This window comes from Marmota flaviventris, chromosome 14 (assembly GCF_047511675.1).
Source record: "Marmota flaviventris isolate mMarFla1 chromosome 14, mMarFla1.hap1, whole genome shotgun sequence".
Classification (NCBI taxonomy): domain Eukaryota; kingdom Metazoa; phylum Chordata; class Mammalia; order Rodentia; family Sciuridae; genus Marmota; species Marmota flaviventris.
Window position 1 is genome coordinate 88,776,038 of NC_092511.1, and position 14,243 is coordinate 88,790,280.

At 54.0% G+C, this 14,243-nt stretch overlaps 1 protein-coding gene across 3 annotated transcripts in view; it reads left to right on the forward strand.

Annotated features, from left to right (window-relative positions):
* Positions 1-10,553, forward strand: part of Fam178b (family with sequence similarity 178 member B) — an 84,935-nt gene extending 74,382 nt beyond the window's left edge. For all 3 annotated transcript variants that reach the window (XM_071601291.1, XM_071601293.1, XM_071601292.1), the window contains 3 exons: positions 8,370-8,447; positions 8,718-8,870; positions 10,487-10,553. In XM_071601291.1, coding sequence (XP_071457392.1) covers positions 8,370-8,447; positions 8,718-8,870; positions 10,487-10,519 — 264 coding nt within the window. In that variant the 3' untranslated portion in view covers positions 10,520-10,553. The remainder of the gene's footprint in view (positions 1-8,369; positions 8,448-8,717; positions 8,871-10,486) is intronic.
* Positions 10,554-14,243: the final 3,690 nt, after the last annotated feature.

Here is a 14,243-nt window from a genome sequence, read left to right on the forward strand (position 1 = left end):
TACTCTGATCTTCCCAGAAAGCTCAAGGAGGGCCCTGCTTCCCAGGTTCTCGCCATGCTAACACTCCAGGAGCCAATTCAGTGAGTGAGAAAGAGGACCCGCTGGGATTAGGTTTGTTTCCTTGTTTTGTTTTTGGAACCGGGTTTGAACACAGGGGCACTCAGCCACTGAGCCACATCCCAGCCCTGTTTTGTATTTCATTTAGAGACAGGGTCTCACTGATTTGCTTAGCACCTCACTTTTGCTGAGGCTGTCTTTGAACTTGTGATCCTCCTGCCTCAGCCTCCCAAACTGCTTGGATTACTGTGTTGTTGTTGTTTTCCTTTTGTTGTACCAGGGATTGAACCCAAGGACACTTAACCACTAAATCATATCCCTAACCCTTTTTATTTTTTATTTTGAGACAGGGTCTCATTAAATTGCTTAGGGCCTCACTAAGTTGCTGAGGCTGGATTTGAACTCACAGCCCTATTGCCTCAGCCTCCTGAGCCACTGGGATTACAGGCAGCGTGCACCAGTGTGCCCAGCAGATATTGGCTTTGGCGAAAGCCACTGCTCTATGAAGGCAACCATGTGGATGCCTGGCCCAGTTTCCATTGCCCCCTCACATGGCCCCACACGCTCATTCTCACACTCACCCCCACATGCTGTTGTGCTTGTGCACACATTTAGACTCACATGCGCACTGAGATTCCTGCTGCTCTCTAGGCCACTGGCAGAGCTGGGCTTTCCTGTCCAGATTGCCTGAGGTCAGGGTCTGTAGTTGCAGCTGGAGGAGCAGGAAGAGCCCCTTGCCAGGCCCTGCCTGTGGTCTCCCTCACCCCACTGCCAGCAGGAAGCCAGGGAGGAAGGGTGGGCTATGTAGGAGCCCTCTCGAGCATTTGCCTACAGCCCCTAGGTTCTCCACCCCCAGAGGTGGACTGGGCCACACTGTCTAGATGACTTCCCTGAAGCACAGACAGGAGTAAAAGGCCCTCTACCTTCTTGCTTTTGTCCCAGCCCCTGTCTACACCCACCCTCCACCCAGCCTGCGGTGCCATGGCCTCCTGGTTCCACCCTGCCCTCAGTACCAAGAGCAGGAGCCAGGGCTGCTCAGGGTCCAATCTCCATGTCAGGATAGAGCTTAAAAGAGAACTGTCCTAAGCAACTCAGCGGGACACTGTCTCAAAATAAAAAGGGGTGGGGATGTGGCTCAGTGATTGAGCACCCTTGGGTTCAATCCCTAGTACCAAAAAATAAATCAATAAATAAAAAGGATTGCGTAGGCCATAGTGGTGGCACATCCTCATAATCCCTGCTGTTCCGGAGGCTGAGGCAAGAGGATTGCAAGTTCAAGACCAGCCTGGGCAATTTAAGGAGAACCTTGTCTCAAACTAAAACATAAAAATGGCTGAGAATGTAGCTCTGTAGTAGAGTGTTTTTGCCTAGCATTCATGAGTGTCTAAATTCAATTTCCAGTACTAAAAAAGAGAGCCTGGCATGGTGGCACATGTCTATAATCCCAGGGACTCCAGAGGCTGAGGCAGAAGGATCACAAGTTCAAGACCAGCCTCCCCAATTTATCAGGGCCCTAAGCAACTTAGCAAGACCCTGTTCTAAATAAAATACTAAACAGGGCTGGGGAGGTGGCTCAGTGGTTAAGTGCCCCTGGGTTTAATCTCTGGTACCAAAGAGAAGGAGAGAAAGAGAGTACCACTGTGAGGAGTGTAGGCCTTTGCACTTCCTCTCTGGGAAGCAGGAAACATAGGTGAGGCGCTCACCCCTGTTCTAAGGAAATGGAGGGTGTGGGTGTGTGCTGGTCTCCTAGGTCCTCCAAAGCCTGGGAAGAGACCTCTGCCACTCCTCCCAGCTGGAGTCCTAGAGCGACTTTCCTCCCAGCAGCTGAGCCGGAAGTCTTGTTCCTGTGCAGATGCTCCCCGCCTGTCTCCCATCACCCTAAAGTGGCCTTGTCCCTAGTCTGTGCCCAGGGCTCCGCACCCCCCTGCACCCGGTCACTTTGATGTGCAGAACTGGGTGTCCTGCCTGGCAAGCCCTATGGTGAATGGGGCAGCCCCTGCCTGTGACGCCTGTTCTTTGGCCTCTCAACCCTGTCTTCAGTGATCCTGGGTAGGAAGAAGTATTATGTCACATGTCTCATTTCCTATTTGTTGGTCATGTGTCCTTGTCATTTCCTTCTTGCTAGGATTTATGACTGATGACCCAGTCCTGAGCAGAGTCACTTCCAAAGTCAGCCTTCCTTTGGGAACAGAACTTTGGGTGCAGCCCTATACTCCTTTCAGTGCCTACAGAGGCCACGGTCGGAGAGTATAATCTTAGAGGGAGCTACCTAGACAAGGGTCATACTGTTTGCTCGCAGGGACAGGGAAGAAATGGTGTCCTAGCAATCAACGTGGCAGGTGCCACATGCTAGGACCAGTTCAGGTGGTATGCCCAGAAAAATGTGTGTCCTTTGATCTTGTGTCCAGGCCAGCCAGATAAGACCTAGCTCTCTCCTCTGGCTGAGGCTCTTGGCCTGGGGCCTGCAAGTAGCCCTGCCTCAGGATTGCTCACCACTAATAATGATTGTTGTTGTTGGCCTAAGCCAAGGTAGAGTACCTAGACCATGCCCTTGGGGCTCAGGCTGGAAAGGACAGCCCCATCTGCCCAGCAGCAGCCTTGGCCTCTCTGTCCTGCCTCTGTGAGGCCCTTGGACCTTTGCTGCAGAGTGAAGAGCCTTGCTGTCTCTTGAGGGTAATGTCCACAGAGTCAGTACCCTTTAGATCTCTCTCTCTCTCTCTCTCTCTCTCTCTCTCACACACACACACACACACACACACACACACAGCTGGGGGAGTCTGCTCAGCTGTGTCTTACTAGACAGAGTTAGGGTGGTTCATGTTGGGGACCTCTCCAAGCCTCAGCTTCCACATCTGCTGAGAAATAGGGGTCACCAGGCCCTCTTTGCGTGTTCCCTTGAGTCAGGGTGTGAATCGATGCTGTAGGCTTTGATTTAATAAAAAAGGAGATGGAATCATGGCCTGGTCTCTCCTTAGGTCTAAATGGCTCACAGAGGAGTAGTTGGTTCTAGAGCTGATCTTCAGCACACAGGCTCACATCCAATCCCTCAGAGGCCCCCACACCCAGCCATGGTTGCAGTGGCACCCAGGGCAGAAATCTACTGGTGGCAGGTCAGGCTGGGCTGGATCTCCAGGCCTTCGGCTGGATGCACATCCCCCTGGGGTGGCCACCACCCAGAGCCTGTGGTGGAGCCAGGGCCAACTCTCATTAGTAAGAACAGGGGTACCTGCAGGGTGGACCCCAGGCCCTCGCAGCATAGTGGGGAGAGTCACAGCCTGTGCATTACCACATCTTCCCTGCAGGTGTTCCTGGGTCAGCTTTAGGGCTCCCCCCTGTCCTCAGCAGCTACACCAACGCCTGGTGGAACCTGCTCCCAGAGGCCTCCTGTCCTGGCATCCTCTAGGGAACAGGCTGGGTTTGAAGACCTGCCCAGGGTAAGACTCGGTCTTGAACTGAGGTGGGAGAAACCATGCTGCCGGGGCTAGAGCAGGAGTCCTCCTGGGAGCACCACCCACCCACCCACCCTGCTCTGTGCAAGTAACGGGCCACAGCCTGCTCCCTTGGCGTCAGCTAGAGGGGACTTTCCTGCAAGATGAAGTTCCTGGGAAACGTCCACCCTGTTTCCCTCATGTATTAAGACAAAAGTGCAAGAGAAGAACCCCGCTTGACCTGGGAGACTCTCAGACCAGCTGGAGCAGAACAGAGACGTCACCCTTCCCCTGCTGGGTGACGAGCCTGGTGGCTGTGCGCCATCACTCATTGGGCCTCCTTCCCCAGGGGGAGGGCAGGGCCTGCTTGGAGGCAGGAGAGGCCGAATGAGGCCTGTGCACTAAACCTCTGAGAGGAACCCCCCCAGGCTCCAGGGAGAAGCCCAGGAAGGAAGCCTGGCCTCATGGGCAGGACGGTCCACCTCGTCCAGTCATCACTGGGTCTAGGCACGTCCATTAGTCCTGTTCCTGGCTTCTCCAGACTCTGTCTCTCCCCACGGCGTTGGCTGAGGTTTCCTGGGTCCCATTTTCCCGTTGGGGCTTCCCAGCCTGTACTCATGCCCCTGTGGGAGGAGCTGGGTTCCTGAGCCAGTCAGGGCCAGCTCCAGACAAGCCCTGGAGCATGGACAGGCCTAGCCACCCTCAGGGGGCTGCCCCAAGCCACACTGACTTCTCTCACAGAGCCATGGAAGGGACCCCTGTGTTCCCAGTGCTAGAGATCGTGGCAAAGCAAGGGGCGGGCTGCCTTGGCCACCCTCTCTTGTTCTTGAAGAGAAAAACAAAGCCTGGTGTCTCCGTCGTGCCAGTCAAGACAGGTGCGGGCTTGCTAAGTTCAGGAATTGGTCACACTGTGACAAAGCAGGAAGCCTGGCTCTGTGCTCGCATCTGGCTGCTTATTCTGTCCTGCCCTGGCAGGAGGGCCACCATGCCTGCCCTGTGCTCCTGGCCTGCCTCAGTCACCCAAGCAATGGCATTTGAGAAGGAGACTCAGATTCTGCCTGCTGTGTGCCCCTAGTTCCTGCTAAAGTTTGCCTCCCTGACCTTCACACAGGAGTGGGAGGTTATCTGGATGGACTCAGACCCCTTTCAAGGTTGAGAGAGGGACAATGCTAGGGGTGGAACCCAGGGCCTTGGGCATGCTAGGTAAGCACTCTGCCACTGAGCCACCTCCCCAGCACCCACCCTCTTTTAATTTTTTTTTTTTAGTTGTTGATAGACATTTATTTATTTATATGCGGTGCTGAGAATCAAACCTAGTGCCTCACACATGCCAGGCAAGTGCGTTAACTGCTGAGCCCCAGCCCCAGCTGCACCCTCTTTCAATTTTGTGACAGGGTCTCCCTAAATTGTCCAGGCTGTTCTTGAACTTGAGATTTCCTGTCTCAGCCTCCAGAGTAGCTGGGATTACAGATGTTCAGAACCACCATGCCCATTGTTGTGTTTTTTGTTGCAATGCTGGGGATGGACCTAGGGCTTCATCCGTGCTAGGTAAGTGCTCTACCTCAAGCCCAAGGCCTTTTTTCCAAAACACTCCTGAGGATCTCAGCTTTGGCCATGATTTCTGGCCTCAATGGAACTTTCCCCTTTAATAAATAGGGACTGAGTCTGACTGCAGCCTCCCCTGGCTTAGGCCCAACTCCAGGCGCACCTGGAGCGCCGGCCCCAGCCTCCAAGCTGAGGCAGGGTACCCCACCTTGGGGAAGAAACCTTATAAAATGTGGTTTGATATGGCTTTTCTCTAGGACTTGCTCCCCAATCCCCATTCCCCCCCCAAAAAAAAAAAAAAAAACCAGAATCATTTTTCTGGGACTTTCCCTGCAGATTCGATTATGGGAATCAGTATAAAAACAAAGTTGTGAAACTCTGAGCAGCGTGCGCTGGCTTTTTTCCTCCCAGTAAATTCCCTCTGCACAGGGTTAACAGGCTGACAGATTTCCCTCCCCTCGAGTTCCTCCAGGGGGTTCCTCAGATCCTGAGGCCCGCCCTCCCTCCCAAGCCTGCTCCCAGGCAGAGAAGTTCTGCAGCCCCGCCTCTTTTAATGCAAAACCGCCACCCCTGACTCAGGGGCAGGCCTTCCAGCACTGTGGATAGTGAAAGGTGTTTACAAGTGAAAGGTCTGAGGGACATGGGATCTCCAGACCCCTTTTTCCCCTTCTCTGCTCAGTACTTTTCCTTGGCCTTCACACCCTTCCCCACAGCCATCCCCCTAGCCAACGGCTCCATGGGCAATGATGTTTTGTCATTCCCTGCCACCTCACCAGTAGCTTGCTCAATGCCAAGTGTTTTGCTCTCTTGAAAGGCCTTAGCCGGGCCTAGTGGTACACACCTGTAATTCCAGTGACTTGGGAGACTGAGATAGGAGGATCAAAATTTCAAGGCCAACCTCTGCAATTTAGCAATGTCCTCAGCAACTCAGTGAGACCCTGCCTCTAAATAAAAAATGAAAAGGATCTGGGGATGTGCCTTAGAGGTTCAACATCTGTGGGTTCAATCCTGGGTTTCAACAACAAAAAAGGGAAAGGCTCCGCTTCTTTTCAAGGTCATGTGTCTCTCCCTTACCCACACCCACCCCAAGACCAGTGAGTTTCAGTCACATTATCGTGGGCAGTGTCTTGTAATTTTTAGAAAAACAACCAGTTTGTATTATATTTTGACTCCATGAGTAAAGCACACACATGGTAGAGAAATACTCTTAAGGGAAGACGCGAACTGGGGGTGGAGCTCAGTGGAGTGCTCGCCCACACAACACCCCCCAAGAGAAAAGAAAGGACAAAGGAAAAAGGCAGATGAAAGCCCTCGTCCTGCCATTCCTGCTCCAGAGAGGGCCCTGGGTCCCCCTTCCATCCCACCTGCACAGCCACCTTCCAAGGCCTCGACCCCAGGCCCGCCCTCAGCCCTGGCCACGTGTCCCCGGTGCCCCTCTGTGTCTTGTATCAGCCCTCAGGATCTGTCTGGTATTGTCATCTGCCCACCTCCACCCCCACAGGGCCATCTTTGCCTCAAATCCTACTGTTACATGGAGGCCCACTTGAGCTTAGTCACTTCCTCCCTGAAGCCCCTGAGCTGCACCCCCAGGGTATCTCCCCCACCCCCCCCCAAAAAAAAAAAAAAAAAAAAAAAAACCCTGGAAGGACTTTGTCCTGGTCCACGGGAAAGCTGAGGTTTGGTGGTGGTTGACTAAATGATTACCTTTCTGGAGCAGTTTCCTCCTTCCCAAGTGGATGAGGCTGTGCCTTAGTCAAGGGACAATTCAGATGCACAGGTCTGAGCCGTTAGCTGTTTGCCAGGATTGCAAAGGCTAGATGGAGTGAACCCTCTCTCTCAAGGCCAGGCTGGAATACAGGGGACCCAGGGAGCCTCAGGGCCCAGCGCACCGAAAGGGCACCTCGCCGGTGATCAGCTGGCCTGGGCACTAGGGCACCTAGCACACAGGAAGGTCAGGGTTTGGCAGGTGGGAGCGGAGTTGAGGAGCTTTGGTACCACCCACTGGGGCAGTGGCTTCCTGCTGTGTCTCTGGGCCAGCCAGGTGCAGGGCCCCCAGGGCTAGTCAGCTTGAGTCAGGTTCCCGGTAGCCTTAGCCACCAAGCTGACCAAGCTGGGTCTTGGGCAGGTTTGCTGTGTGAGCCCTGCAGTGGCCTCTGTCCTCAGGATTTTGTACCATGTATTCAGTTTCAGGAAGTCTGTTCATAGTGCCAAGTTGGTGCCCTCAGTTATGTTCCTGGCTTCTGTTATGGGGACGTTCCTAGGTCAGTGTGAGGAGGCTGCTGCCATTTCTCGGGCACCACCTGGGCAGGCTGATGAGGGCAGGGGAGCCAGGGCCCAGACTGTCACCAGGATGGAGCCCTGCCGGCCACCCCCGACTCTCCTCTCCCATCCCAGCTTGTCCTGGGGCTGTTTATCTGCCATAGGCATGGCGACAGGTTTCTAACCACCCTGCTTATCTTAGAGGTAAGAAGCAGAAGGGCACAAGGCAGCAGGAAGCTCTGGGTGGGGGTGGCACATACCCACAGACAAGAGCCCAGAATGCCAGGAGCAGGTTGCCTCTCACCTGGGGCCTGATTTGTTTTTGGGATGCTCCCTGGAAGACATTTTGTAGAGGATGGTGCCAAGAGAGTCCAAGGTGCCCTGGGGTCAGACTGCCTTGGGGTCGAACTGTCCTCTGGTCAGTTTGAAGGGTTCAGCAGCAGGAACAAGGGTGGAGCTGGTGGGGAAAGTGTGCACATGCTCCACTCAAACTGCCTCTGCCTGCTCCCGCTCCTCATCCGGGTTTGTGCTGGTCAGGAACTGTGTGCAGGTGCATCATCCTGCAAAGGGCGCCCCTTCACTGTGTGCACAAAGCTGCTTAGGGTTAGTGGCACTTTGGGTCACCCTGTCCACAGGTGTGTGTGCTTCAGCTGACGGGCAGACATGAAAGTGAAGAGGTGCCTCTGGCCTCTCTGCTAGAGGCCCAGCACAGGCTTGGGTGGTTTCTGGATGGAAGGGATTCCTTTTTTGTTTGTTCTCTTTGTTTTGTTTTTGCAGTGCTGGGGATGAACCTGGGGTCTCAAACTCCCTATTGAGGTACCTCCCCGTCCTGGATTCCTTCTTTGTCTGAAGGAAGAGGGGACAGTTCATCTAGGGGGGATGCTGGTAGAGCCTGCTGGCTGTCAGAGGTCTGAGTGGGTGTGGCCCCAAGCCAGTTCACACAGGCCATCCGTCCTCTTGGAGATTGTTGCTGGACCCCTGTAGTGGGGAGATTCCACCCTTGGCCCACTGGTCTTGAGGGCCAGGAACCCGCAGAGGCAGGGGCCACATTAGAGCATCCCCTCTCTGCACTCTCTCCAGGTCTGCTACATGTGCCACAGCCTCCTGACACTGGCTGGAGTGGTGGTCAGCAGCCAGGATATTACTTCAGACCAGTGGGTAAGTATCCTAAGAGGATGGGACAGGGTTAGCTGGGGGGTTAGCTGGGGTGCAGTCCAGTCCTCTGCCAGGAGCTGCAGAGAGAGGCCCAGCTAGGGTGGGGTGCCAGGGCCTCTTCCTCCCACCAGGTCCCATGACCCATTCTCAAGTGGTCCTGACCCTTGCCCTGTGCCTTTCCTGCCCCACTTGCCTGCAGGCTCTCAGAGGCTTCCATCCCTCCCTCTGGCTGGCCCTCCCTCCTGCCCCTCCCCCATGTATCCGCCTCCACAGGGTGAGCTGCAGCTGCTCTGCACGCAGTTGGACCGCCACATCAGCACCCATATCCGGGAGAGCCCCCAGGCCATGCACCGGACCAAGCTCAAGGACCTGGCCACCCAGACCTACATCCGTTGGCAGGAGCTACTGGCCCACTGTCAGCCCCAGGTGGTGCCCACTCCAGCCCCCAGACCTAGGATGGGAGGGAAGTGGTCAGACTGGGCTGGCCAGAGCTAACTAGCCACATGTCCACTCCACAGCAGCTGCTGAGTTCCTGGCTAGGACAAGGGTGGAGAGGGCAGTTGGTGGGGGAGGGCGGAGATGCCCTGAGGGACCCTCATCATTCTTATCAAGAATCCAGTGCCTCTGTGTGTGTGTGTGTGTGTGTGTGTGTGTGTGTGTGTCATTGCTGAAACATTCCTTTAGTGTGCTCAAGGCCCTGGATTCAACCCCCAGAAGGATGGCGGGTAGAGGCCAGCCTCAGGAATTCAGTGAGACCCTGTCTCAAAATACCAAAAATAAAAAATAGTGGGGGGGGGTAGGTGGCTAGGGATGTAGTTCAATGGTAGAGGACCCCAAGGTTCAATCTGAAGCATCTCTTAAAAAAAAAAAAAGTGAAGAGTAACTCAGCCCTGGGGAGACAGCACCAGTTTGTCATGAGTAGTGCCTGAAGGGGTACCAGTGGTACCACCTCTCATCGCCCTGTCCACTTTCCCTGAAGACCTGGGGCTGGCCTCCCACTCTATAAACAAGAGTGATCCTGGGCTAACCTGATCCCTTCTGTTTTCAATAGCAGTAAACTTTAATCCCCAGATTGTCACAGACCCTCTAGATAATAATGTTCATAGTTAAAACTTCCTAAAGACCTGTTTGTTGTGGTTGTGTGGTGCTGGGGACTGAATCCAGGGCCTTGTGCATATGAGGCACACACTCTACCAACTGAGCTATATCCCCAGCCCCTGAGGACCTGTTTTTGCATGCACGTACCTAACCCTCATGAGGCAGGTGTTGTTGGTAGCCCATTTTACAGATGAGCAAACTGACCAGAGGCGCTGACAGGTGAGAGAGCTCATCCAGTCACGTAGGCAGTTCTGCAAATATCAGAGGCAGCTTAGCCTGATACAGGAGCCTGTGCAACCTCTGCTTGGCACCCTCCCCTCTGACCTCCATTTCTCCAACAAGCAGCACCCTGCTAGGCTGGCTTGAGGCTCTGCTGTCCAGGAGTCCCCAGGCCTTGCTGGAGACTGCTGGGCCAAAGATCCCTGTCCACACCTTCCTCTCAGGGCTCCCTGACACCCAGCTCGCCTCTGTCTCTTGTGCTTCCCCATAACCTCTGACTTGGGACTGACACGCTGGCCACAGGCTGTAGCTTGTGTCTCAGATTTCACAAGTCCCTGAGAAAGCTAGAGAGCAGACCTCACCCTGGGTCCCCCAGGAACTGGACCACACTAGTCTCTGGTGGGAAGCAGTGTGTTTGTCCAGAAAGGAAGGAAGAGCGAGCGGTGGCCTGGCAGAGCCAGGGTGCAGGACCACCTCTGTTCACACTCCTGGGCCTGCAGCCGTTCGGAGGGAGAGAAGACCCGAGCAGTGCTTTCATTTGTGACATTGTGGTCAGGTAGCCTGTTGACTGCTGTGTCCTTGCCTGGACGGTGAGCCTTGAGGGCATTGCATGGCTCAGAGGAGGCCTGGAGCAGACATTGAGTGTTTGCTGTTTATCCAGAGAGTCTCAGGAGAGGGCAGCACCTGGGCCAGGTTACTGCAGCCTGTTTTTCTCCTTGCCACAGGCCCAGTACTTTAGCCCCTGGAAAGACATCTAAAGGAGCAAGGGCAGGGCAGCCCAGAGCTCTTGACTCCAGCAGGAAGTGAACAGAACTCCAGGAACTGCAGGAGGCAAAGAATGGAGGCCAAAGGAGGTCCCAGAGTGAGAGGCCTGATGAAGCAGGAGCCCTCTCCACCACGGTCAGCTGCCCGCAAGGCTCGGCCACTCCCTGCCCAGCCCACCCTTCTGCTCCCAGCCCTTCCTAGCAGCAATTCCTCCCCAAGGCCTTTGCCTCATGGCTCTGATTTCCTGGGGCCTCCTGGGCCCTCCTAGGAGTCTTCCCCTCTCTCCACCCTCTCTCCTTGCCTCTAATGTGAGGTTCCTTTGTGACATTAAAGTTTATTTCAGCATCAGTGGCTTAGGAAGCTCCTTTCCATCTGATCCCAAGGGCACATGCCCAATGTCCAGCCTCCGGATGCCTGTGGCTTCCCTGCTACAAATTCTCACCTCCAGCAGTCGTGTGACAGGAAGGGGGGGTGCAGGCCTTAGTCCTGCACCTGAGGGCTTTCTGCAGACGTGCAGGGGGCAGCAGTTACCCCTACAGCCCAAGAGCCATGGAAACTGGGAGCTGGGATGAGGAACATTTGTTTGGATCCAGTCTGGGACTACTTCCCGCCCCCGCCAGGGAGGCTACATAGAGGGAGATGGTGTATCAGGGCTGTAATTATGCTTAATTCAATTTATTGTTTAGCTCTGAAATCAACTTCCCAGACTTAGGAGTGGGGGCGGGTCCAAAAGACAGTTCCAGATCCTGCTCTTGCTTTCCCTTGCCTTGCCCCAGATAAGTTTCATGGGTTCTGATCCTTAGTGGGGTACTGGATATCTTTGACCTGCACCCCTTGAGAGTTGAGTGGGCCCTCTCTGCCCCCGCAGATCCCTGAGTATCCATTTTCTCTTGTCTGTCCACTCCCTAATACTGGCAATCCATGGCTGGCCCTCCTGATTCCTGGGTTGGGATGAGATTTTGCAGAAGATACAAGAGGTAGTCAGGAGGTAGCAGAGAATTACCTCTGTGACCACTCAACTCAAAAGACAGGACCCCCCCACACACCAAAGTAAATAAATAGAGGAACTTCAGTGGCTCCGTGTGCAGACCCAAAGTGGGACACATCCCTTCCTGGGCCTGTTTCAGACATAGCTGCTTCCCTCTTGGGGTCCCCAGAGTGCCCGGAGCTGGGGGATCTATTATTCAGAGGGCACAGACGTAGTACAGTGCCAGGTGCCACACAGGACATCTTTTCTGCTTCAAAGTATTTGCCAAGTGAGGTGGAAGAAACCCTTCCAGAGCCAGGGTGACTTGGATGCCTGGGCCGCATGAGTTCTGGTTTCTCTCTGGCTGCAACAGATGCTGCATGGGCCCTGGCAGCCCAGGGGCTACCCAGCAGCAGCCCGCCCAGGTCTTTGGGTAAGAGGGCAGGGCCTCCCTCCAGACTGCCTCTACTGCTGACACTGCACATCCTGACAGTGGATCTTCAGTTACTTGGCGTGCTCTGGAAACCTGGAAATCACCTTTGAAATTTCCCTTCTTTGTTCTTACTGCCAATAGCAGAGACAGGTAGGGAGTCCCGAGTGGCTGAAATGGGAGTTTCCAGTTCTTGAAGCTACCCCTACCTGGCTTGGGGAAAGGGAGGGTCTGTCCGTCAGCTTAGATAGATGGAGCCCTTCTCCCCAGCCCTGGCTCCCTGCTCCCTAAACCTACTCATCACCAAGAGGGAAATAGATATCAAGGGGAAAGGAGGTGTTGGTGACAACTCAGTCCCTCCAGATACCTGGCTGTAACCTGAGGAGAGGTGTGCACTGGAGGTCACCCAAGGCCGGATGCTATCCCCTGGGCCCTGTAATGGGCCCTTGCTGGGACTGGCTGGAAGCTGAGTAGATGTCCCCAAATGTGCTGGGATCAGTTAGAGATCCTAGCCTCCTGAAGGCCACGAATTCTATAATGATGCTGGCAATTTTACCACTTGCCCTTCAGGTCTTTGAAGCCCCTGGGAAAAGGCGGGGGATATCCTGGTAGAAGCCACTGGAAAAGCAGTGATGACGGATGTTTTCCTGCTTCCTTTTGGTGATGGTGGCAGGGAGGGGCTGGAAAGGGAAAGGCTTCCCAGGTGGATGGCTTTGATAACCCTCCTTTTAGAGGAAGTAGAGGGAGGAAGTCTCTTTTCCATGTCTCCACTCCCAGGGTCCCTGAAGGGTGGCTGACCCAAGCTTTTTCACTTCCCATCTGTGGGTTGACCCTCGTCCTTCCTCCTGGAGAGATGCCTCAGGGGAGTAGCAAGTGAGTAGCTCAAGTCAAGGGCACCAGGGTTCACGACCAGTGGTGGGGGATGGGGGAAGGGAATTTGCTTTTCAGGTGAGACTCCTGGGCCATCTCTAGAGACTGGCCAGAGCTGCCAGAGATCTTTGGAGAGCCTCAGCTGACATTTAGCACATCTTTGTATTTCCCTTACTTGGCCACAAGAGCAAATGGGGGCAAGTAGGAGGAGGGTCTGTCAGGGTTTAGGACCTGAAGGGTGTATGCCTTCCATAGCAGACACCAGGCCAGTGTCCGAGGGAGACTAGACAGGTATGTGACAGATGACTGACCCCACCCCCATTTTAGTAATTTTTATTTTCAGGGAGTGCTCACCACTGAACTACACACCCAGCTGCCTTTAATTTTTATTTACTTTGAGTCCAGGTCTTGCTGAAATGTCCAGGCTAGCCTGGAACTTGCAATCCTCCTGCCTCAGCCTCCCAAGTAGCTGGAATTACAGGAATGTAACCACCACTCCTGGCAGTACTTTTTCTTAATGAAAGACCCAAGTATCCTTAGTTTTCTACCAGTTGTTCTTTTATTCAAAGGCATGAATCATGAATAAATAGTCATACAAAGAAACTTTATCCTCTGCCCACCCACCTACAGAAAAGGTCAGTGCCGGGAATGAACAGAATACAGCAGGAAATGCAGGGAGGTGGAAGGGGGGACTGGAGCCTGGTATTTATATTTTACTTATTTATACCTCCTGGAGATCAAACTCGGGGCCTTGCATATGCTAGGCAAATGCTCTACCACTGAACTACATCCCCAGCCCTTTGTATTTTATTTTGATACAGGGTCTCTCCAAATTGCCCAGGCTGGCCTTGAACTTTCCATCCTCCCCTCTCATCAGGATTATAGGCCTGTGCCCCTGGCCCTTCTGGAGCCTTGTTTTTGAGGAGTCTTTGTGAAGGAGGGGCTCATGGGTCTGTTACTGGAGGCTTCTTTCTGCCCACATCCCTGGCATAGGGGACCCTGATGCCTGCCATTGAGGTACAGAAGGAGACTGTCCCTGCCAGTGAAACCAAACCACCTTTTGAAACTTTCCACTGGGGCCACCTTGGAGGTAGAGCCAGGGAGCTCAGGTCTCTGACTGGTAACCCTTGCACCTAGAGGCTGGTGGTGAGGCTTAAATGCAAGGAAAAGCAGGAAGTGGACATTGTCAGGGCACATGCTGACTTGTTGGAAGACAGAAATGGGAATACCAAGATCTGATTTAATTTAACACCCCCACCGCCCCCCCCCCCCAATTGAACCCAGGTGCTCTAGTACTGAGCACTGCATCTGCAGGTATTTTTGGTTTATTTGTTTTTATTTGTTGTTGTTGTTTTTTGAGACAGGGCCTCCTTAAGTTGCTGAGGCTGGTCTTGAACTTGGGATCCTCCTGCCTCAGCCTCCTGAATTGCTGGGATTACAAGTGTACACT